This window comes from Protopterus annectens, chromosome 2.part0 (assembly GCF_019279795.1).
Source record: "Protopterus annectens isolate FY-2018-M chromosome 2.part0, PAN1.0, whole genome shotgun sequence".
Classification (NCBI taxonomy): domain Eukaryota; kingdom Metazoa; phylum Chordata; order Ceratodontiformes; family Protopteridae; genus Protopterus; species Protopterus annectens.
In genome coordinates, this window is record NC_056728.1 from 16,495,690 (window position 1) to 16,518,744 (window position 23,055).

The following is a 23,055-nucleotide window of genomic DNA, read 5'->3' on the forward strand; positions in this document are numbered from 1 at the left end:
GCCACACAGATGGATGGGAGAAGAATTGGACAGCTGTAGACTATACCTCTTACACTGATGGTAAGATAAACCTTCCCATACTCTGGAGCAAACTACCTATCTATATCAAACAAAGCTCCTCATTAGCACTCTTCAAGAAAAATATTGACGATTGGATGGGAAACAGGAAATTCACCCTGGGGATCACCTCTGTGGCTCTGCTCAACAGGGGCAGAGGAAAATAATTTTCTTAGGTGGCGAAAGCCACCTTTTTGGCTAGGCTTGTATAGGCCTTAGGGCCAATAGCCTAGTACCTACCTATGAACCAACTCTAGATTAAAGTACACCCACTGGTGAGGACCGGAGAGTAGTGTTGGTTTACTCCAGCAATGGGAAGCTGAGCTACCTAGCAACATGCAGGGCTAATGGATTTTAGGAAGGTATATGAAAATTCCCTGAATGTCCTGCCACATGATGGCATAGCTTTAGTGTTCCCTGATTCTCTGCCTTCCTCACTAGTCACTTCATTGACTGGGATATGACAATCAAATCCCCCACCACCAGCAACAACAAGAGGGAGAGCTCTATCCTGAGAAGTGCCACATTAAGACATGGTAGTGTTCAATGAAGAAGCAGAATGAAATGGCCCCCAAAAAACAGAAGTGTCAGCCATGCCCAAGGTCAGAAGGTACTGGAGGCAAGAAACAAAGGAAAAAAGAAAGATGGCCCCCAAAAAAGAGAAGTGTCAGCCATCCCCAAGGTCAGCAGGTACTGGAGCCAAGAAATAAAGAAAAAAGAAAGTCGATATATTTTTCCTTATGCTTTCTGTTGTAATAACTGTACCTTGTTCCTCAGCAGCGAACTTTGCTGCCGCAGCACTAACTGCTTTCACACGCTCTGCCTGGACTGCGATATCTGCCTCCACCAGTGTGTGCGTCTGCAGCAGAGCTTCCACACCTTGCAAGTGTTTGCCATAGTCTTGGGACTGCAGTCGACCCTGTGACAGAAAGTGAAAAGAAAGTAAAGAGCATTGTTAACAAAAGACAAACGTTTCCTCCTTTAAGGTTTAATACTTAACTCATAAGGCTACTTATTGATGAATTCAGCAATTGTCATTAGATTTAATTCCTACAACTTTTCAGTTTGCATCTTCTTACATAGAAGATTAAACTTCAATGGCAGATTAAGTAACATATTGAAAATTCTACCTGGGCATATTCCTTAGGTAAGGAATGAAAACCTAGCCAAAATATATAGAAGGCAATTATTCCTTTATTTGCAGAAACAAAATGTAAATACAGACTAAATAACAGTGTACACCCAGCCAGTTCACTGGCAGCCATGGTGTACTGTCCCTCACTGTATGACACAGAAAAAGAAAGAAACAGCCCCCTGCCATGTAGCCGCCATTGGCCAGTTGTCTAAACAGGTGATTCTTCTGTAAGGACTTTGCCATCAACTCTTAGGTGAAAATCCTTGGGAACAAATGACAGTCCAAAGGGCAGTACCTTATGTCAGAAATTATGTTAACATACAGAAAAATAAAGAAAGCTTCAATTCAACTCCCAAACAGTGACAGCTAAACAACTGGTCCAGCAACAACATCCAACTTTGGGCAACAATGGCAAGACAGCCTGTAGACTAACTGTCTAGACATTCCTGATATGGATGTGCCTAGTACACTTGCTGAAATCAGTGATTAGAAAGAATGCTTATGTCATCTATGAAATGAGGAAGACATGAGAATGCAATTTCCTTCTGACCATTCCCTCTTTTTAAATAGAAGAGTCTGACACTGTTACAGAAGTTATGCAGAGACCAAAACATCTCCAAAAGGAGCTAGTGAGTTGGTAACACATAACAGAGCAAAAAGATATGACAGTCTGAGTACACATCCATGGTCAGCCTTGAGAAACAGTCAGGACTGCTTTGGAGACCCCTGTAAAATAAAAATACCTTCTGACAGACTTAGCAAGGGGTCCTGTGGGGGCAGGTATTTGACAGTTAAGTAGCCTTCTCTGCTTATAGGAAGATATCCATCTTTTGAAACTGTGTTGATCTAGCAAAATCTAGAAGCACTGGGGAGGGTGTCATGTGGTGATGAACACCTGCTTAATTTTTTACTGCTCCTCAATAATATATCAATAGGCCTGCCCAAAAAAAGGACACAGAACTGCCTGACAGCTCTCCTATGAAGAAGTAAAACCTAAGCCATGCAGATGCTCCTGCTCTGGCCATGGTATCAGTGTAGCCAAAGCTAGACCTGGCTATGCAGTAACCCACTGAGAAGCCCACAGTAGCAGACTATTCACAGAATCAGAGAACTTAGCCAGCTTTTCCAGCATCATTCAACAAGACATGACTGAAAGAGTGCACATGATATAGATAACTTAAAGCCTTCAAACTTAAAGCAACATAGAAGAAAACCCTCTTATCCAGCTTGTCTACAGCCTTAGACTCCCCTATTCACAGGAAAGGTGCTGTGTTTTCTGCAATATGTAGTAAGCTGGAGACCACATAGAAGCCTGTGCTTGATTGCTTGCAAAGTATGACAGTATGCTTCTGCAGGGGGATCCCTACTGAAATGTTGCCACTTGAAATCTTGAGTGCCAAAAAGCCAACAAAAGAAGACCAAAAACACAGGAGAAGAGCAAATCTCAAAAATCTCTCTTCTCCTTAAAACTTCTTTTTGTGAGGGGGGGGGGACAAGCGGGTCCTGACATTTCAAATGGTTACCACTTCAGGGGCTTATAAACAGCTTCTGCCTTTTTAGAAGCTACATAAAAGATTATGGCCCAAGTGATTTAAAGCTCCAAAAAATAAAATCCTTCTCAGCAGGTCCCAGGTCAGAGATGACAGGGTCAGGTGGCTTCTTTCCATGATGGCTATAGCAAAACAAGATACAGAGGGATATCCATTTGGAGACTGTTTAAAAATTGTTTTCCCCTTAGAGCTACAGACAAAGGCCACAAAAATCTGGTCAGACTTTCTGATAATCTTTGTTCTGTCCAAGTAGTAACATAGTTGCCTATGCACATCTAAAGTATGGAGGATTCTTCCCCCCTTGTTTTGAGGGTTAAGAAAGAAAGTAGGACAGTGGATGGTCTGGTTTAATGGGATGTCTGTAATGACTTTAGGCATAAAGGAAGGGCTGGTCCTATGAGAGACTCTTGTCAGGGTAGAAAGCAATGAAAGGTTCCACAAACATAAGGGCCTGAAACTCTGAAATCCTTCTAGCTGAAGTAACAGCTATCAGGGAGGCTGTCTTCCAGGTAAGGAATCTGATGAATGAGGAGACAGCTGGCTCAAAACGTGGGAAGGTGACCATCTCCAGAATGAAACTGAGATCCCACGTGGGAACAGGAGGTTTCCTCTGGACTCTAATATGGATAAAGACTAGTTGTGTAAAATTTTACCATAACCATAGATGTCCTTCTCTTCCATGTTGCAGTATTCTTGGTGTGGGATTTCCTGCCTTCAGGTGACTCTTATGTCGGCTCCTATACAAACGTTTTGGCTTGGCTGTTGCAGCTACATGGGACGTCACACGTAGGGCCATAAGCCAGGGACCGTAAGTGTGACATCTGCACACACAATCCTCAGAACATGAAGCTAAGCAGGCAAAGTAGATGGCCCAACAGGATAGGCTGCCAAAGGTGACATGCATAAGGTCCTGGGTCTCTTATGTAATGGAGAGAGGCATCAGGGAGCAGTTAGACTTGTAGAGTCAGTGAGGGAGAAGGGTGGGTGGGAAGGAATACTGCAACATGGAAGAGAAGGACATCTATGGTTATGGTAAGATTTTACACGACTATTCTATGTCCTTCTATTCCTATGTTGCAGTATTCTTGGTGTGAGAGAGTACCACAGCTTAGTTTGATGAAAGGGTGGTGGATGCAGATGATGATTCCACAAAACCTTGTAGGATATTCCTGGCAAATCCTGCATGTGCTTTGGAGATTTGGTCCAATCTGTAATATTTGCTGAAAGTGTGGATAGTGGACCATGTAGCTGCTTCCATAATGGAAGCTGTATCCATGCCTTTTTGGAAGGCCTTGGAAGTGGCCACTGCTCTTGTGGAGTGAGCCTTAACCACAACTGGAGGGTTTTTTCCATGGTGTGAGTAGCAGAAACAGATTGCCTTTCGAATCCAGAATGCAATGGTCTGTTTGGTGACTGCCTTGCCCAATGCCCTGGGGTGGAAAGATACAAAGAGTTGTCTGGATTTCCTAATGTCTTTAGTCTTGTCCAGGTAAAATCTCAGTTGCCTGTGGACATCTAAGTAGTGGAGTATCCTCTCTCCTTGGTTATTGGGAGAGGGGAAAAAAATTGGGTAGGTGAATGGATTGACTTAGACATAAGTCATTGACTACCTTGGGCATGAAGGAGGGGTTAGTTTTCAGTGTGACCCTGTCTCTATGAAAAATGGTATAAGGTGAGCATGCCATTAAACCTTGTAACTTGGAAACCTTTCTGGCAGAGGTAATAGCCACTAACAGTACTGTTTTCCAAGTACAAAACTGTAGAGAGGCTGTATTAGCCAGTTCGAAGGGGAGCTGGGTGAGTTTTTCCAGGATGAAGTTCAGGTCCCATGGAGGAGGGATAGGCTTCTTAGGTGGTCTGATGTGTAAGACCCCTTTAATAAAAAGTTTCACATGTAGCCTGGCTAACAAGAGAGGCTCCAGAGGTAAGGAGGCTGATAATGCGGAGAGTTGCACTTTCACTGAAGAATAGGAAAGTCCACCCTTGATAAGTTAACACATATATGAGGACTAGGGGGTGTCAGCCTCGTAAGGGTCCCTTTCCTGTCCCAGACACTACTGAGTAAATCTTTCCCATTTAGCAAGGTATGATTTTCTAGTAGTGTGTATCCTGGCCTTCCTCAGGACTGATAGCACGTCCTCTGACTAGTGGTGTCTGAATGGGGTTAGTAATTTATCACCCACAGAGTCAGTGATAGCATTTGCAAGTGTGGGTGTAGGAGAGTTCCTTTGTCTTGTGTCAGAAGGTCCACCTTGTGGGGTAACTTGCAGTGATTGTCCTTGGCTAAATTGTGTAGAAGGGGGAACCAGTGCTGTTTTGGCCAGTAGAGAGTCACTAGCAAGATTTCTGGTTTGTCCTTCCTGATTTTCAGAAGGACTTTCTGAATAAGAGGGAAGGGGGAGGGTGAGACGTAAAGGAACTTTCCCTCCCAGGTGAAACTGAAGGTGTCTACTCTCCAGGCTTGTGGGGAGTAAGTCTTTGTGCAGAAGGTCTGCAGCTGCCTGTTCTTGGGGAAGGCAAACAGGTCTATTTGTGGAGTGCCCCACTGGTGGACTATGTCTAGGAAGACCGTCCTGTCCAGCATCCATTCGTGTTGTGGAGAGGATGTTCTGCTCAGGAGGTCTGCTTGCTTGTTGTCCTGTGAAGGGATGTAGCTGGCCTGCAAGGATAGGTTGTGCTGGGATGCTAGGCCCCAAATTAGTAGGGCTAGCCTGCACAGTTGGTATGCCTTGGTACCTCCCTGTTTGCTGATGTACCACATTACAGTGGTATTGTCTGTCACTATCAGAAGAGGACCTGGTAGCAGTAGGGGTATGAAGGTCTGTAGAGCTAAAGGAACTGCTGTCATCTCACTTACATTGATGTGTTTGGTCTGCATGGGAGGTTGCCACTGAGCTTGAACTCTGTAAGAGTGCAAGGAGGCTCCCCAACCTGAGTCTGAGGCATCTGTATGCAATATTTGTGTGGGTTGAGGGGGCTGCAGTGGAAGCCCCAGGTTTAGTTGTACTTGTTGGATCCACCAAAATATTTCCTTCTTTAAACAGGGAAGAAGAGGGACAACTTGTTCCAAGTGACTCTGGTGTTGTGACCAGATATTTTTAAGGTACCATTGCAGTTTTTGCATATGTGTTCTGGCCAATGGTAGCATGGGAATGGTTGCTGCTATCATTCCCAGGAGTCGAAGGAATTGCCTTGCAGTGACTGTCTGGGAGAGCAAGACTTCCTGGAAGTGGAAAGTTAGAGATAGAACCTTGTCCTGTGGGAGAAAGGCTTTCATTCAATTTGTATTGATTCTGCAACCTAGGAATATCTTGTCCCTGTCTGGGTTCAGGGAGGACTTCTTGAGGTTTGGGGTGAACTCTAGACTTTGTAGTAGGGACATAGTGAAGTGAAGATGTCTTAAGAGGGAATCTTCTGACTGTGCTAGGATAAGAATGTCATACAGATATCGATAAATCTGGATTCCTTGGATCCTGCAAAAGGCAATGGCTGGAGCAAGGCACTTTGTAAACACTCTTGGGGCAGTGGATAAACCAAAGGGCAAGGCTGTAAATTGGAAGTGCGAGGATGGGCCAGAGAAACGCAGGAAACATCTGTGTGAGGCCCTGATGGGAATGTGCAGGTAAGCATCTTTTATCTCCAAGGTGACCATGAAAGCATTTGAGGGTATGAGGGATAAGACAGTGGGAAGTGACAGCATTTTGAAGGATGGTACCTGCAGGTAAAGGTTTAGGAAGGAGAGATCCAAAATGGGTCGCCATGGACCGTCCTTTCGAGGGACCAGGAACAGATGGGAGTAGAATCTCTTGTCCTGTGGGGACAGGCTCTATTGCGCCTTGTTGTTGCAGGTCTGACAGAATTTGTGGCAGGAGATGACTTTGGTTTTTTGGGGGAAATGGAATGCCCTTCCAGGGGGGAATTTGTTTCCAGGATAGTAAGTGTCCTTTTTGAATAATGGTTAATACCCATTGGTCTGAGGTAATTGTCTGCCAGAAGGGGAGACAGTGGGTAAGGCGAGCTGAGAGGGGCAGATGAGTAAGGCAGTCACGCATTATTAGGACGTCCTCTGTCCTGAAAGGGTTGTCTAGGCTGAGGAGATGTCTTAGTAGGGTAGGTCCTGTAAAATTTGGGTATAGGGGATACCAGGAGATGTTTAATATCCTGTAATTCTTTGCTTTTTTCTTGCAGATTCGTAAATAGGTCTGCAGACTGCTTTCCAAAGAGGAAGTTGTGATCCAGGGGGCCATCCAAGATTTTGGACATGAAGTCCTCTAGCAGATCTGTAGTCTAAGCCAGGAATATCTCCTAAGGACAGATGCTGATGCTGCAGAGCGAGCAAAGCTTCTGCAGCATTGTAGCTGCATCTTATGGAGTGTCTAGCCACTTGTATTGCTAAGGACAATTTGGAGGAGATATCTGTTTTAATGGGACTGTCAGGAATTGAAGTCAGCATAGAGGTGGCTTGAGATACTAAGTCCTGGGCATACTTGGTCATGTGTGTTTGACAGTTAATGGCTCTGAAGGCCAAAGTGGAGGAAGTGTACACCTACTTGCCTATCCTATCCATGGATTTGCTATCTTTATCAGTGGGCAATAAGGAGGCAGAAGGTAACAACCTAGACTGTTTATCAGGGGCAGTGGCAATCACTGCTGGGTCTGCTAAGGGCGGATTTATGAGGAATTTTTGTTCCTCTGGCACCTTGTAGAAACACTCTGGGCACTTAGATGCAGGAGGCTGTGAGTCAGGAGTTCTAGAGGCTGCAGTAAAGACATCCAAGTATGCAGGAAGAACAGGGGGTACAGCTGAAGAGGAGGGGGACTCCACTTGCAGCAGTTTAAAGTATCTTTTTTGGGTTTCTGTCAATTGGGATGTATCCCATTTGAAATAGTCTTTCATTTTGGTGATGGTTTCACCAAATGTAATGTCTTCAGGTGGAGAATCCCCTTCCACAGAATCCTCAGTAGGAGAGTAATATTCCTTGGGAGAAGCAATCTGGGATGGATAAGAGATGGATTCATCCGAGGAAGAGTAGGCAGATTCATGTTCTTCTGCTTCCTCAAGGAGGGGAGCCATGGGAATAGAAGAAGCAGAGGTAGGCCTAGAGCTTAACAGAGGTAACACAGTTGTGGGTGAGGCAGAGGGCCTAAGGGCCATAAATGCCGGCATAAGAGAAGAGTTGAAGGCCTCCCAGTCTGGAGGGGCTTTAGAAGCAGGTGTAATATGTTTTGATTTCTGCTTCTTTTTGGTTGGAGTAGGTCTAGAGCTGGGTTTGGCAGCGGCTGAATCCGAGGTCTGGATCCCAGTCGAATGAACCACCAAATCTGGTTCCCACTCGACATTGACAGGCGTCGGTGTCTGAGAAAGCTCCGTGGATGTGCTGGACATCGGCTGTGCAGCGACCTCCATGAGGGAGGTCAATGGAGCCAATGGATCCGCCGAGCGCTCCTCAACTCCTACATCGGTAGTTGGCGGGGCGTCTGGGTGTGAAGCGGCAGAAGATGAAGGCCTAGACATCTTGGCCTTCTTTCGTGGAGGTTCTTGGGTAGCCTCCGAAGTGGGATCCATCCTGAAAGCCAGCCGTTTGAGGCATTGGTTTTCTAAGTAAAGGTTTAAAGCTGCCAGAGGGCTATGTAAGGTCTTGGGCACAAAAGATTTACAAATAGGGCAGGCGTTATGATCGTGTTCCCAACCTAAACAGAAAACGCATTTGTCATGGGCATCTTTATGGGGAATTTGGCACCCGCATTGGCACTTTCCCTTTTTCCTCTGACATCAGCTGAAAGCTACAACAACCAAGCTTAAGTAATGCGAAAGATCAGTAAAAAATTAGATATGCAAAAACCCCAACGGGTTACTTATCTATAATCGATCCGACCTCTGGAGAGCGATCGTATGATGCAAAGTCGTCTGTGGCTGAGAAGTTCTGAGGATTGTGCGTGCAGATGTCACAATTAAGGTCCCTGGTTTATGGCCCTAAGTGTGACATCCCATGCAGCTGCAACAGCCAAGGTGAAGCTTTTATATAAGAGCCAATATACGAGTCGTCTGAAGGCAGGAAATCTCACACCAAGAATACTGCAACATAGGAATAGGAGGACATCCCCTCTTAAAAGCTTGTTCATGACAGGCTGGGAGAAGAGAGGGGGGCTGAGTAGACACATAGGCTGAAACTGTCAAGCTGTTAATTTTTTTACAGAGGAATAAGAAAGTCCTTTATAAAAAGTCCTGATAGGTATGAAAGGATCAGAGGTATCTGAGCTTGAAGAAGGCGCTGTCTCTTTTGTCTGCACCATATAGCGAATCCCTTCCATTTGGTGGAGCAAAGTTTTCTTGTGCTAGACCTCCTGGCTTCTTTTAGAATGTCCAGGACCTGCTTGCTGAGGGGTGTCCCATTCTAGGAGGTCAAGGTATCATCAAAGCTGTCAATTTGAGAGTGTTCAAGTTGGGTGAATGATGGTGCCCTTAATTCCACGTTGATAGGTCCACTCACTGGGGCAGCAACCATGGTTCCTTCTTGCTTAGAGTGAGCATTAGAGGATACCAGTGCTGCCTTGGCCAATCCAGGGCTATTAGAATGACCCTTGGCCCTTCGTTCATTATCTTCAGCAGTACCCTGGAGAGCAAGAGTATTGGGAAAAGGCATAGAGAAATAGGTCTGCAAAGGGAAAGAGAAGGCATCTGTCTTCCATGCTGCCTTTGTTTTGGCCCTTGAGCAACTTTTTTTCAAGTGAGCATTTTCTTTGCTGGCAAAAAGCTACATCTCTGGCATAGCCCATTCTTTGGCTATGCTGAGAAAAACTTCCTGATGCAGTCGCCACTCCCGAGGGCCTGACAGGCTCCTGCTTAGAAGCTCCTCCAGTTTATTGTTTTTTTCTGGTAGGTACTGCTTCATGAGATGCAGGCCTAGGGAGTTTGCCATTTACCAAAGATCCATCACTAGACAAAGAGAGTAAGAGTCAGTCCCCCCACCTGCATTTGTTTATGTACCACATAACCAAGGTATTGTCTGTCTTTACTAAGAAAACTCCTGGTTTCCACTTGTATTTGAAGGTAATCAGACCTTTTTCCACTGCCATCAGTTCTTTAATAATGACGTGTTTGTTCTTGAACTGGGAGTCACATCTGCCCTGAATCTGTAAGATGTTGTAGTGGGCCCTCCAGGCTATTTCCAAGGCATCCGTGGTCAGAGTTTGGTCCTGAGGGATGAACCTGAAGGGAAGGCCCAAGTTGAGGAAGCATGCTTGGGACCACCAGGCAAACTCTTTCTGAGACAGGGAAGAAGCTTCCCCCTGAAACTGAGGGACTGACAATGTTGGCACCACAGATTTTTGATACCACTGCAGCTTCCTCATATGTAGTTTGTCCAGGGGGATCATGAGGATGCAAGAGGCCAAGTAACCCAAGGCTCTGAGAAACTCTCTGGCTGTGAGGTAGGTCCTGAGAATGAGTTTTTGGAAGTACAGGGCTAGAAAGGTAACCTTGTCTGGAGGAAGGAAGGCTTCCTGAACTGAGGAATCCAGCAAAGCCTACAGCCTTGGGATTGTTCAGAGACCTATGAGTACTGATGATGAACCCTAATGATGCCAAGATCTCTTGCTTGTAAAGCAGATCTTCTTTGACTTTTTCTAGATCTCATTCCTGAATGAGGCTGTCATCTAAGCAGGGGTGACTGTGAACACCCTTTGACCTGCAGAAGGCTATTGCTGGGATTAGACATTTTGCAAAAACCCTGGGTGCAGTAACCAAGCCAAAGGACAGAGCACTGAACTGATAATGCCTCACACCTGCTATGAAGTGCAAGAACCTCCTATGAGTTTTTTCTATGGGGATGTGGAGGTATGTGTCCTTTAGGTCTTAGGTTACCATGAAAGTACTGGGTGAAATCATGGGCAGCAGTTTTTGCATGGGTTAGTATTTTCAACTTTGGTAACTGCACGAATCTGCTGAGCCTTGACAGGTCCAAAATTGGCCTCCAGTTACCCTCTTTTCTGGGATCTAGGCATACCTCTCAACCTCTTAGTGCAACAGATCTTGACAAAGCATAAAGTAATGGGCGAGACAAAGGTTCAAAAAAGGGACAAATTTTAAATATTGCTTTTACAAACTTAGAAAGTTGCTAGGAGTACAGGAGTTCTGTTATTGTGCATTTTCTGAAGGATATGAAGTGCTAAACTCAAATGTATTTTATTATTTAGCAATCTCTGTCTTTGGTGATTTGCCACAAAACCACACATTTTATGAGGATCAGACCAAAAATTAAGAGGCATAAATCCTGGACATTCTGGAAATGTCTGAACAGTTGGGAGGTATGGAACTAGGAAAAGCCTTGAGTAAAAACTTTTTCCTTGTAATGCGCTTGGTACTCATTCCACAGAACCTCGTGTGCACTGAAGCTGTATTTGTCTTAATGTCTCTGGTTGTTGGTTTGGTGAAATGTCTGGAAAAGTTGATCGAATCAGAGGCTGTTTGAACTGGAGTTTGTAACCTCTTTGAATGATCTTCAGTACCAATGATCTGTGGTAATGACAGATCAATTGTTTAAGGGGAAGGACAGCCACCCTCATAGTCTGAGAGGGGCAGGGAAGGAGGGGTGAGACTGGAGGGGAGGGGGGAAAGGGAGTGACATGGAAGAGTCATGACTGCTCCCTGCTAGGACTCTGCTGGTGGGATCCCACAGGCACCTCTGAATCTGCTTGTCATTGACTTGGTGGCTGGTGCTGCTTTTAATTCCTTGCACTTGGAGGCCTCCTATGTCTAGGCTTAGACTGAGTCATGACTACTCCCTGCTGGGACTCTGCTGGTGGGATCTCACAGGCCCCTCTGAATCTGTTTGACTCTGTCTTGGTAGCTGGTGCTGCCTTTGATTCCTTTCCAATCAAGGTCTCCTATGTCTAGGCTTAGACTGGGAGGCCGGAAAGGACCACTGTTTAGTATGATAATTTTGGCTGAAGCGGGGAAGTTGAACCTGAAGAAAGTGCTTTACCATTTGCATGGACTTGGCCTTATCCTCCTCCTTCTTAAGCACAACTTTAGCCTTGGGGCCAAAAAGGAAATGTCTGCCCAACAAAGGAGCATTCAGGAGATTGCATTTCACATGTTCAGGGAGGGACTGTTCCCTCAGTCAGACATGTCTTCTAATGACAGATCCTGTAGCTGTTGCCATGCTGGAAGCTTCCAGAGCATCATACCCACAGTGCAAGCAGTGCTTAGCTACTTGGGAACATGAATTGTATAAATCTAGCAGTTCCTTGGAGAAGGTCTTATTTTCAGTCCCCACCAGTTTTGCTTCATCTGATCTAAAATGGTTTCCTGGTACTTCACCGTATGAAACTGGCAATTCAAAGCCCTCATGACCAGGGTAGCAGAGGTGTAGACTTTCTTTCTAAATCCATCTAAGGCTCTGTTTTCTTTGTCAGTTGGGAGGGGATTTTTGCAAGTACTAGGTTTAGCTCCTTTTGGACTCTGACTGTCCACTTCAGGGTCTTCTTACGGTCTGTCAGGTTTCCAAGGGGCAGTGGGGAGGGAAACTGGCTGTAAGAAGAATCTAGCAAGACATCATCCACCACCTCTAAGACTGGGGGAATGGCAAGAGGTTTATGCTCAGGGAGTTGAAGAAATTCCCTAACCCTCTTCTTGGATTGTGGATAGTCCTGTGCTTCCCATTTAAAGTGTTCCCTTAGGATATGTAGAGTCTCCCCAAAGAAAATGTTCTTGTGGGGGAGGTTGAAGCATGGTTATCATCAGAATCTCATAAGAAGCAATAAATACACCCTCCTCAAATCTGAACTCATCATTATCATCCACAGAGTCACAAGAATCAGAAGACTACTGGGGGAGATATCTTTTTTTCTTTTACCAGGAGAAAATTATGGGGCAGAACCTGGGAAAGAGAGACGTCTGGTTCTGACTATGGAAATCAAATCCTCAGCCAACCTAACTAGGTCCTGTTGATAGGCCTGAGGTTGGGGGTGGTAGCCAGTAGGCTTCAACTGGGGCAGGCTGGATGCAGCCTTTTTATGTGAAGCCTTAGGCTTGGACCTGGGGGAGATGTCCACTCTCGGGCTGGGAAATGGGTAGATAGCCAAATCCCAAAGGCAGTGAACCGAGGAGATGTTCTGATGATGAGAAACTTTGAACACACCTTCGTCAGTTTAAATGCTGCCATTGGAAGCCAGAACCTGTGAAGTGCTTGTTTTTTCTACTGTTAAAGTGAGCACAGGACCGACAGATAAGTACATTGTGTACTACGCCCAAACTAGTAATGCAAAAGGAGTGAAAGTCTTTGTGTAGTATCTGCTTGCCTCAGTGGAGACAGTTATTAACATTCCCTGACATTAGTCAATAAACCTAAGGGAAATTCCGCAATGGGGTACTTAGCTTTAGATGTCTTCTTTTTCTGGTGAGAAATGACCGACGACTCCAATGGCAAGAAATAACTGAATTTATGGTACTGGCTGATTCCCTTTATACCCAAATATCTTTGACATTGATCAGAGCATCTGCTGGTTTCAGTAGGAGGAGAAAATACTCTGGTAGCTGCGCTGGCCAAGGGCTTCTACAGCAGGAAATCCCATCAGTTATAACTGCAACAGTGAAGAACAACAACTGATCCCACACTAGATGAGAGACAGCTTACAGCCAGCAAATGGGTGGACGCCAACAAAATGGCGTACTGCAACAGAGGAGGTTTTAGCAAATGCTTAGCCCCCTGCTCCCTTACCTTAAACTTCATATGTCCAGCCCGGGATCATGAAAGTGACTGTCCCCCTTCTGCCTGTTATTAGCTTAGCCTCCATCACGCCTATCCTACTCATGTTGAAGTCAACTCTCTCCTACTGTGACAGGCAGATGGGTTGAGGTTCTACCACTTTGGACATTCCCACAAAGTATACTCCCATCTTAAGACAGTAGAGGTGATAATAGTGTGGGACATGCCTGGTGATGACCACAGACACACACTGAAGGTTATTTTTTTAGCATTGAATACATAAATGTAGCTATAAAACATGCTAGGACCAGGTATGGCCACACCCCTCAACCTTTTAGACAGTTGCTATAACAAAAGCTTTTGAATTATTAGATATTTTCTGAAGGATAGAAAGTCTGACTTTAAAATGTTTGTCTTCATTTAGTACTATTTAGTGACTTGAGTATTAAATGATTTACCAGAAAACCACAAATGTATGAGGAACAGACCAAAAATATGAGGCAAAATTCTGGATATTCTGTGAAAATCTGTACAGTTAAGAGGTACGGCTGCAGCCTCCTAGCCCAGTATGTGGTGATGCTGCATGCACTGGCAGGGGACATGCAGGATCTAAAGTGTGAGAAAAGGGTAGTGAAAAGGCTGTGCTTTAAATAGTGCTTTCAGGAAGGACTGCTGCAGAGGACCACTCAAAGTAAAATCATCTTCAGATCTGTGCAAACCTGACTCTATATGATTGGAACACTAGAAAAGCCTAACCATACCATGATGCATGCAAACTGAAATTCAAGAGGCTTAAGTAGCTGGCCGGTGAGAAACTGTCTTCAGTTGAAACAAATGTTATAGTCCCTGCTAGAACAGATAAAAGGTAATGGTCTCCAGTTCCTCTTGACTCCTAATGATTAGCTTTGTGTATAACAACCTCCTGAGGAAGGTCTGCATTACCTTTGTTTGTGGTGTCATAATTAATTTTGCCAATATTCCTGAAAAACAGGACAAAGACCCTCAAAAATGTATAAACGTCTGCCTCAGCTGATAGAAGCACACACAATCACACATACACACAAAGCATCACAGAATGACAGATAGGTCACCACACAGATATATTAGCCTAACTATTTAGCTAGCTCAGTTAAAAGGACATGCTACATACTGCAATTAAAAGGTAACTAGGCTAAGAAAACAATATAAACAGAAGAAAGGAAAACTGGTCCTATGTGAGCAACTTTAGAAAATGCAGGACACATATGTAGGTAAATTACAGTACAGAATAAAATAAAAGGTTACATGTATAAAGAAGATGTGGAAAATGAGGAGACCGTAGTAAGAACACAGAGGAAGCCAAAAAAGAGAGGCAAATGAATGACCTAAAATACCTAGAGAAGATAATTGTATGCAAATAAGGGCAAGACACGTACCACTGAGAGTAAACAACTGAAGGTATATATAAAAGAGTATCAGTTTACAACAGAAATCTAACAGGGGGCATATTAACTCATTAACACCTGAACTGTGGAATGCCATACCTGTAGCAGACTAGAGGACTTTACACATCCTTACATTCCAGATCATTTTGCTGAAAAATCAAGTTAAAAAGCATAAACCAAACAAATGAAAATATGCTGTGAGCACTAAATACTACTATAAAGGTACAAACAGCAAAGCTATCAGTAAAATGTTTTCTTTTTACAGTGATAGTGCATTCATAAGACTTTCCATCAAAACTGTGATACATTATAAAACACACAAACTCAGAATTATAATTTCTCAAAATTTTCACAACCAGATTTGCTAATCTTAGAAGCTGTACAACGCAGACATACAACAAAAGGTATTTTGGTTCAGCCAGACTTGAGCTTACATAAGACAGCAAGAAATATCTTTGTGAGTGCCTGTTTAGCGAGATATTTACAAAAATTAAAACAATATATTGAACAAAAAAAAAAAATGAACAAAATGATGAAGTGGCTTGGTCCACGAAAGCGCTCACCATTTGTTTGTTGTGGAAATAAATCGTTGGGTTTTACTTTAATAAGCCGTGGCCTTTTGCTTCTAGTGCTTTTTATGATATTAAAAAAAGATATTATTTGTATAATTAGGATAAGTAACACTGAATACTCTCAATATGGACAAATAATGTACAAATCTTAATCACAATTTTTTCAATACCATCCACGGTCTCACCTCATGAAGTGCAATAGCGTGTATGGTTTTGGAAATATTAATGTTCATATGGAATAAATATGTATCCTCAGAATTACTGGCAAACAACTAACAACAGCTCCAGCTTAGTGACTATTAGTGGACAGTAACAATGTATTTTTCTATCTTCTCTACTGACAATGACAATATATTTTTCACTCTCCTGCCATGAAATTGCACGCTCTTCCCCTCAATAACAAATAGCCCTCTCGCTTATGAAAATATTAATGCAAATAATAAAATATGAATAACAAATGACAGTGATTAACAACTCCACTGTTGGGCATCCTAGCTTATCAATCTTAGTATCATTTTGTTACTTACAATTTGCCCTTTCTTATGGTGCCTAAGGAAGCCTGCTCCAGAAAAATGTCATGACGCAATAAGGAGCTATGGGTGTTAAAAGGAAGTATTCAGAAAAGTTGCTGTTGCTGTGAATGAATTAACTAAGAAGGGATGGAGAATAAACAAATCAGAGAGGAAAGTGAATGAATGAAAGCATAAAACAGAAAGATAAAGTCAAGGAAGGACAGAAATGGACAGCTTGTAAGTAAGGACTCAATAAGAGTCAGGAAGGAAGGGTCAGTAAGCAGTATAAAGAACATTAGCAAGTGCAGTGTAACAAATGGTTTGCATGACAGTACAGTTTTGTACCTACCATAAATGTAGATGTTCGAGTGCTAATACAGCTGCAGTCATAACAGATGGGTTCTCCTGCCGTCAGGCGGGTCCTCGGTCGGCTGAATTCCAAACTCTAGGTCCGGCGTCGGTTGTCGTTGCTTCTTCCCTGACGTCAGTGTGACAGGGGTATAAAAGAACCAGCCGACGCCATTTTCTTCAGTTTTTCTTGCCCCAGATGTCAGGTGCCCCCAGAAGGAAGGCAATACATAAATTTGTGTAATAAAGCAATGCCATATAATCAAAATACAGTAGTGCAAGCAAATACACCATAAATGAATACCCCAATCAGGTTGTATGAAGAGGTGTTAGCCAATAGGCCTGTCCCAAGAGGGGAAGGAGGGAGGGAAACCTGGACTGCAGCTGTATTAGCACTCGAACATCTACATTTATGGTAGGTACAAAACTGTACTATGTTCATCGTGCATACAGCTGCAGTCATAACAGATGGGTAGAATCCCAAAGCTAAGAAAGGGGTGGTAGGCACTAGGTGGAACTAGGAGGAGCCAAGATGCCCTGTAAGACTGCAGTGGCAAAGCCTGCTCTAGATTTGGAGTATAATGGAAGGTGGTAGTACTTGGAGAAGGTATGCACAGAACTCCAAGTGGCTGCTTCCAAAATATCTTTGGTAGGAACTCCTCTGAGGAAGGCTGCAGAGGTAGCTGTGGCCCTTGTGGAGTGAGATCTGATGCCTGTAGGTACAGTTTCGCCATGAAAAGAATAACAGAAGCGTATGCAGTGGGCTATCCATTTTGAGATTGTCTGTTTGGAAATTGGCTTCCCTTGAGCTCCTATAGCATAGGACACAAAGAGCTGTTCTGATTTTCTGAAAGGCTTTGTTCTGTCCAAATAATAACGCAGTTGTCTGTGGACGTCGAAGGAATGTAGTAATTTCTCCCCTTTGTTTTGAGGATTAGGATAAAAGGTAGGTAAGTGTATAGCCTGATTCAAAGCTACCCTGGATACCACTTTTGGCATAAAGGACGGGTTGGTTCGTAAGGAAACTCTGTCCTGATGGAAGATGATAAAAGGCTGCACAACCATGAGGGCTTGTAGTTCTGATACCCTACGAGCTGAGGTAATAGCCAGAAGGAAAGCTGTTTTCCAGGACAAATATTGCAAATCTGTTGAGGCAGCTGGCTCAAAAGGAGGCAAGGTCAACTTTTTTAGAATGAAATTAGATCCCAAGCAGGTATTGGTTGTTTCCTTGGGGGTTTCATATTCTTAGCCCCTCTGAGGAACTGTCTTAAGAGTGGGTGAGAGAATAAAGGTGGATCAGTGTTGTATTCTGCAGAAATGGCTCAGGCATGGATTTTGATGGAGGAGAATGAAAGTCCACTGCTTAGCAGCTCAGCTAGATACTGTAATATTTGAGGTAAATTCAGTTTTCCAGGATTCTGGCCCTTTTTCTCATTCCAGGCACAAAACCGTTTCCATTTTGCGGAGTAAGCATTTCTAGTAGACGGCCTTCTGGCCTCCAAAATGACATCCTGCACCTCCTTGGAGAGTAGGGTCTGTTGTGATGTTAAGGAATCTGCCATGCGGCCAGATTGAGTGTTTTCAGCTGACTGTGAAGAGTTTTGAAGCTGTGCTGAGTCAGAAGAAGAGGCATTAGAGGCAGGATCCATGGTGGGGAATGCGTCAGGCTCCTCAGGAGTGGGTACCAGTGTTGTCTTGGCCAGTCTGGAGCAATGAGAATCACCTTTGGTCTGTCTGCTCTGGTTTTTAATAGAACTTTGGGCAGCAGAGGAAGAGGTGGGAAGGCATAAACTGTCATTGTTGTCCAACTGAAAGAGAGAGCGTCCACTCTCCAGGCCTTTGGATGAAAAATCATTGAGCAGAATTTTGTCAATTGGTGATTTTTGTGGGAGGCAAAGAGATCTATGTCTGGCCTTCCCCATGCCTGAATTATCTCTGTAAAAACTTGAGGATGCAACTTCCATTCATGTGGATCTGTTAGATTTCTGCTTAGGTTGTCTGCCAGCGTGTTTTCCTTGCCTGGCAAGTACTGTGCTTGAAGTTCGATTTGTAAGTCCAGAGCCATGTTCCAAAGTGACATGGCCAGCCTGCATAGGGGGTATGAATGGGTTCCTCCTTGTTTGTTTATGTACCACATTACTGTGGTGTTGTCTGTCCTTATCAATAGTTGACCTGGATGCAGAAGGTCTTTGAAAGATATAATAGCATTTATTACTGCTAGCATTTCCTTTTGATTGATGTGAAGGTGCTTTTCTTTTTGGGACCATTTGCCCTGAATGCACCGATCTGTCATGTGCGCCCCCAGGCGTAGTCCAAGGCGTCTGTTGTGATGACTTGATTTGCTTGAGGCTTGCTGAATGGGAGACCTGTGTTTGTTTGGCATGCTTGAGCCCACCACAGAAATTCCTTTTGAAGACATGGAATTAGTGGTATTATTGTTTCCAAACTGTGGCTGTGCTGAGACCATAGGTTTTTCAGGTACCATTGAAGTATCCTCATATGCAGCTTTGCACATGGGATTAGTAGGATGCAAGATGCCATGAATCCCAGAGCCTGCAGGATTTTCCTTGCAGTCAGCCTGGTGAAATTTGTTAGTGTTCTGAAGTATTGAGTTAGTTGCCCCTGCTTCTCTGGCGTGAGGTAGGCCATCTGGGTGTTTGTGTCCAAGTTGGCACCCAGGAAAATTATTCTCCGAGAGGGTATTAGCCTTGATTTCTTTTTGTTGACTGTGTATACCAGAGAATTCAACAACATTATTACATAAGCCAGATGTTTCAGAAGTATGTGCTTGCTGTCCACTTGGATCAGGCAGTCATCCAAATAGGGATATATGTGTATCCCTTGAAGTCTGCAGTAGGCAATTACTGATGCCAGACATTTCGTGAATACTCTGGGTGCAGTAGATAAGCCAAAGGGCAATGCAGAGAATTGATAATGGGTTGAACCTGCAAGAAATCTGAGGTATCTTCTGCAATGTGTGTTGCCGTTGACATTGTAATCAGTGGGGGTTGTGTTTTTGCCAAATGGTATGATGAGGCATTTTTTTTTTTTGCATTTAGTTTGAAGCCAAGACTTTGGCACCAGTAATTAGTTGCTGTGAGACCCTGTTGCAGTATGTTAAAATTATTTGGGGAGTCAATGACCGCACCCAACTTACAGTCGGCCACAAACTTGGTCAGCCACAGGCCTTTTGTCTTTGCCTGGACATCTGAGAAATACATGCCAAACAGTAGGGGTCCCAGGCAAATCCCTGGGGAACTCCACTAGTGATAGGTCTACTATCGGAGGTGGAGGCACCTATTTCGACCTTGAGGGTCCTGTCGGTGAGCCAGATGATCACTCACCTGATGAGATAGGGATTTAAATTGTGTTAGCTTTTCAATGATGCTCGAGTTAGAGAGTGTGTCAAAGGCTTGGCCATGTCAAGGTAAGCTGTATGCACTGACTTTCCCTCATCCAGGTCCATGGTGACAGTCTCAAAGAAGGCAACCAGGATCAACAGGCAAGATCTGCCCTTGACACATTAGAACTGTCTGGTGTTAAATGCTTGGAGATTGACTATGTCCTTGTTTGTGAGATCCATAATAATATGCTCCATGGCTTTACAGATTGGGCTTGTCAAGCTAATGTGGAGATAGTTTCCAGGGTCAGTTATGGCACTACCTTTGTGCAAAGGGATGACAATGGCAGTTCTCCACTCTACGGGAATGAAGTCTGTACTTAGGCTGTGGTTGAATAGGGTGCTCAATGGTGAAGTCAGTTCTTGCTGGAGATGGTGCAGAATACATCCTAGGCATCAGGTCCTATGGAAGCTGTGTTCTTTGTCTTGGACAGGGCCTTTAACACTTGATCTATGGAGATATGAGATGCAGGACAAGTACCAGGGATGTTGAAAGGGCCTTTGGGGTGGGGGGACAGTGGGGGGTGAAGTTGGCAGGTTGGCTAAGTCAACAGGATCAGTGCAAGTGATACTGTTAAGTACTAATTTGGAAAAAAAACTGGGCTTTGCCATGGAGGTTCCTGACATAACTGAAGAAGACTTTCTGGTTCCCCTATATTTTGGAGGCTAGTTTCGATTCATAACTAGCTTTGAAGGTTTCACTAGTGATCTAATTTGCTCGTTGAGGCTAAGGAGGGATCTTTTCCAAGTTGGAATTTGTTCCTTTTTACCCTTGGACAACAGCTTCTTCCTTTTGTTGTAAAGCTTGTTGATAGAGGATGTCCACCAAACAAGTTTTGGTTTCCTTGAGGAGCAGGTTTTAGTTCTGTTGGGTATGGCTGAGTTCATGCAGTTGTACAGTACACTGGTGTACTGTTCAGCATAGTTGTCTGCATCCTCTGAGGGGGGCAGTGGTGTGAGGCTACAGGCACCCACCCTTAGGAGGTTGTAGTCAGCTTTTGAGAAGTTTTTTAGCTTGAATAATATGACTGGGGGGGTGGTTGGGTGGGATAGAAACTTTTAATGAGACAGTCCAATGATCTGATCTCACCAGGGAAGAACATACTATGGGAGTGATGCAGCGGTTGCCCATGTTGGTGAGAACCAAGTCCAGAATGTTACTTCCCCTTGTGGGGGATGAGACGAGCTGGTCTAATGCGCTAGAATTGATGAAGTCAAGGAATTGTTGAGTGAGTGCATTAGTGCAGCAATAGTTCACCCAGTCTATGGTGGGGTAGTTGAAGTCATCAAGGATCAGGGTGTTAGGGGGTACCTTGATGGAGTCAAGTAGATCCAGGTAAGAGGTGTGGGTGTCCTGAGTCATGGAGGGGGGTCAATAGCTGGCTATAATTTGGATGGGTTTCATGCCAACTGTCAGTTGCACCTGGAGTAGTTCCAGTGCATCAAGAGGGCAAACCAGTCTGAAGGTGTACCTGTCCTTAATGAAGATAGAGACTCCACCACCCTTAGTCTTCCCAACCTCATTCTGGATTTGGAATGTGTGGAATGAGGTGTGAGGTGTAGCCTGGTAAGGCAGGGATGCTCTCCACAGCCCTGAACCAAATTTGCATGACCGCACAGACATCAGCATCTTCCAGTGTGAGGAAAGCCTCCAGTGAGTTCATTTTCAGGTTAAAACTCCTAGCGTTAAGCAACATGACCTTCAATTTGCTTTTTGACAGATCTTTTGTGTTGGAAGATTTGTCTTTGGAACACTGCCTAAAAAAGACACAATGGGGGAGGCGAGAGCCTCAGCCAGGATCAGGAATCCCAGTGGTGACAGATGGAGGCCATCTCTGCCAAATCATTGAGGCCTGTCAACCATGTCATCCCAGGCAGACAGATACTAAATCCCCTTAGAATGACAACAGAAACTAAGTCAATTTTTGAAGGCAATTATTTTTTGTTGGTATTGTGGTATCATTCTTTGTGAAGGCAGGATGCTCATACCTGCCTGGGACACATACTCTGAAGGCTCAATCATGTCTCTTCATATAGTCTAGGGAGGTACATCTCAAGTCATTCACATCAACATGGACAATGACAGAGTCATACTTGTACTTGGTGTGGAGAGACTATGGTGGATTCTAGCACCAGACATACAACTGACAGTGACCTTCTCCTTGTCGAGCCTGGTGAGGAGGACATCGGTATGTCTCACAATTGAGTTGCCATTGACTAGTATGTTTCGTTTATTGTTATGCTTTGTAGGTTGTGATGGTTTATTGTTTTTCATTATGGGCTGTGGTTGTGAGACACTGGTGTGTTGTCTGCTGTGTGTGTGATGTGTTTGGTGTTGTGTGTGGAATGTCTGTGTGTTTTGGAGGTCTCTGCTGTTTAGGCAAGTTTTTATTGAGGACTTCTGCATAGGAGGGTGTGTATAGTGCTTGGCTATTCAATGAGTGGTGCAGTGTTTGTGCTGGAGTACTGACTGTGGCGCGACATAGTGTGGATTCCAGGTTACTGATGTAGATGCATTTCTTACTAGGATAAGAGGGGTGTCAGTAAACATGAGGCAGTTACTACGCTGTCTCAGTATGCCCATGTCAACCAGGCTGGCAGAGGAAAACTGATGGGAAATGTCCAGACATAGTGTTCGGAATACTTGGGCGGACTTATGTAGAGAGGGTTTTGATAAAGGATTGTCCACAAGAGTGTAGACCACAAAAACCTTCTTAAATGTAGATTAACTGGCCTGAAGCACAAGTGCTAAAACCAAAACTAAGATGCTTAGAATAACAGAAAAATTTAATCAGGTTACTAACAAGCAGTAATAAATGCAGCAGAATAAAATCACTAGAAAACTTAATAGCACACATCAAAAATAAAGTGATAAAGTAGGAAGAGCACAATTACAGTAAAAGCAAATGAAAGTGTAATGTTTTTAAATTAATTAAGTGGAGAAGGAGGAAATAGAAGATAGTCCAAGATTAAGAAACTAAGAAGGTTGTCTTTCCCAAATGCTCTCTCTGTACTCTGTAGACTGAGTTGATTAGATGGGACAGGGAGGAGTGTCTAAAATCAAAGAGGCAATGGGGTGGGTAGTCCTTCCCAAATGATCTCACTGTACTCAGTTGAGTGAGCAAATGAGACGGGAATGGGAGGAGTGACCAAAATCGATTTACAAGCAGGGGAGGGCGATTCCAAAGCCACCAACTTTAAGAATACAACACTTGGAGGGAGGGCAGGAAAAACAAATACTGCAGACAGAATACAGAGGGCAGCAATAAACAATGAAGCAAATACATAAATGCAGTACAGTGCAAATCAAGAGCAAAAAAGTATACTTATCAATTTGGTATATCAGAT

At 44.0% G+C, this 23,055-nt stretch overlaps 1 protein-coding gene across 2 annotated transcripts in view; it reads right to left on the reverse strand.

The window, feature by feature from the left end:
- Window positions 1-23,055, reverse strand: part of LOC122792927 (spectrin beta chain, non-erythrocytic 1-like) — a 1,986,067-nt gene that overhangs the window by 461,285 nt on the left and 1,501,727 nt on the right. For both annotated transcript variants that reach the window (XM_044060498.1, XM_044060499.1), the window contains one exon: window positions 823-976. In XM_044060498.1, coding sequence (XP_043916433.1) covers window positions 823-976 — 154 coding nt within the window. The remainder of the gene's footprint in view (window positions 1-822; window positions 977-23,055) is intronic.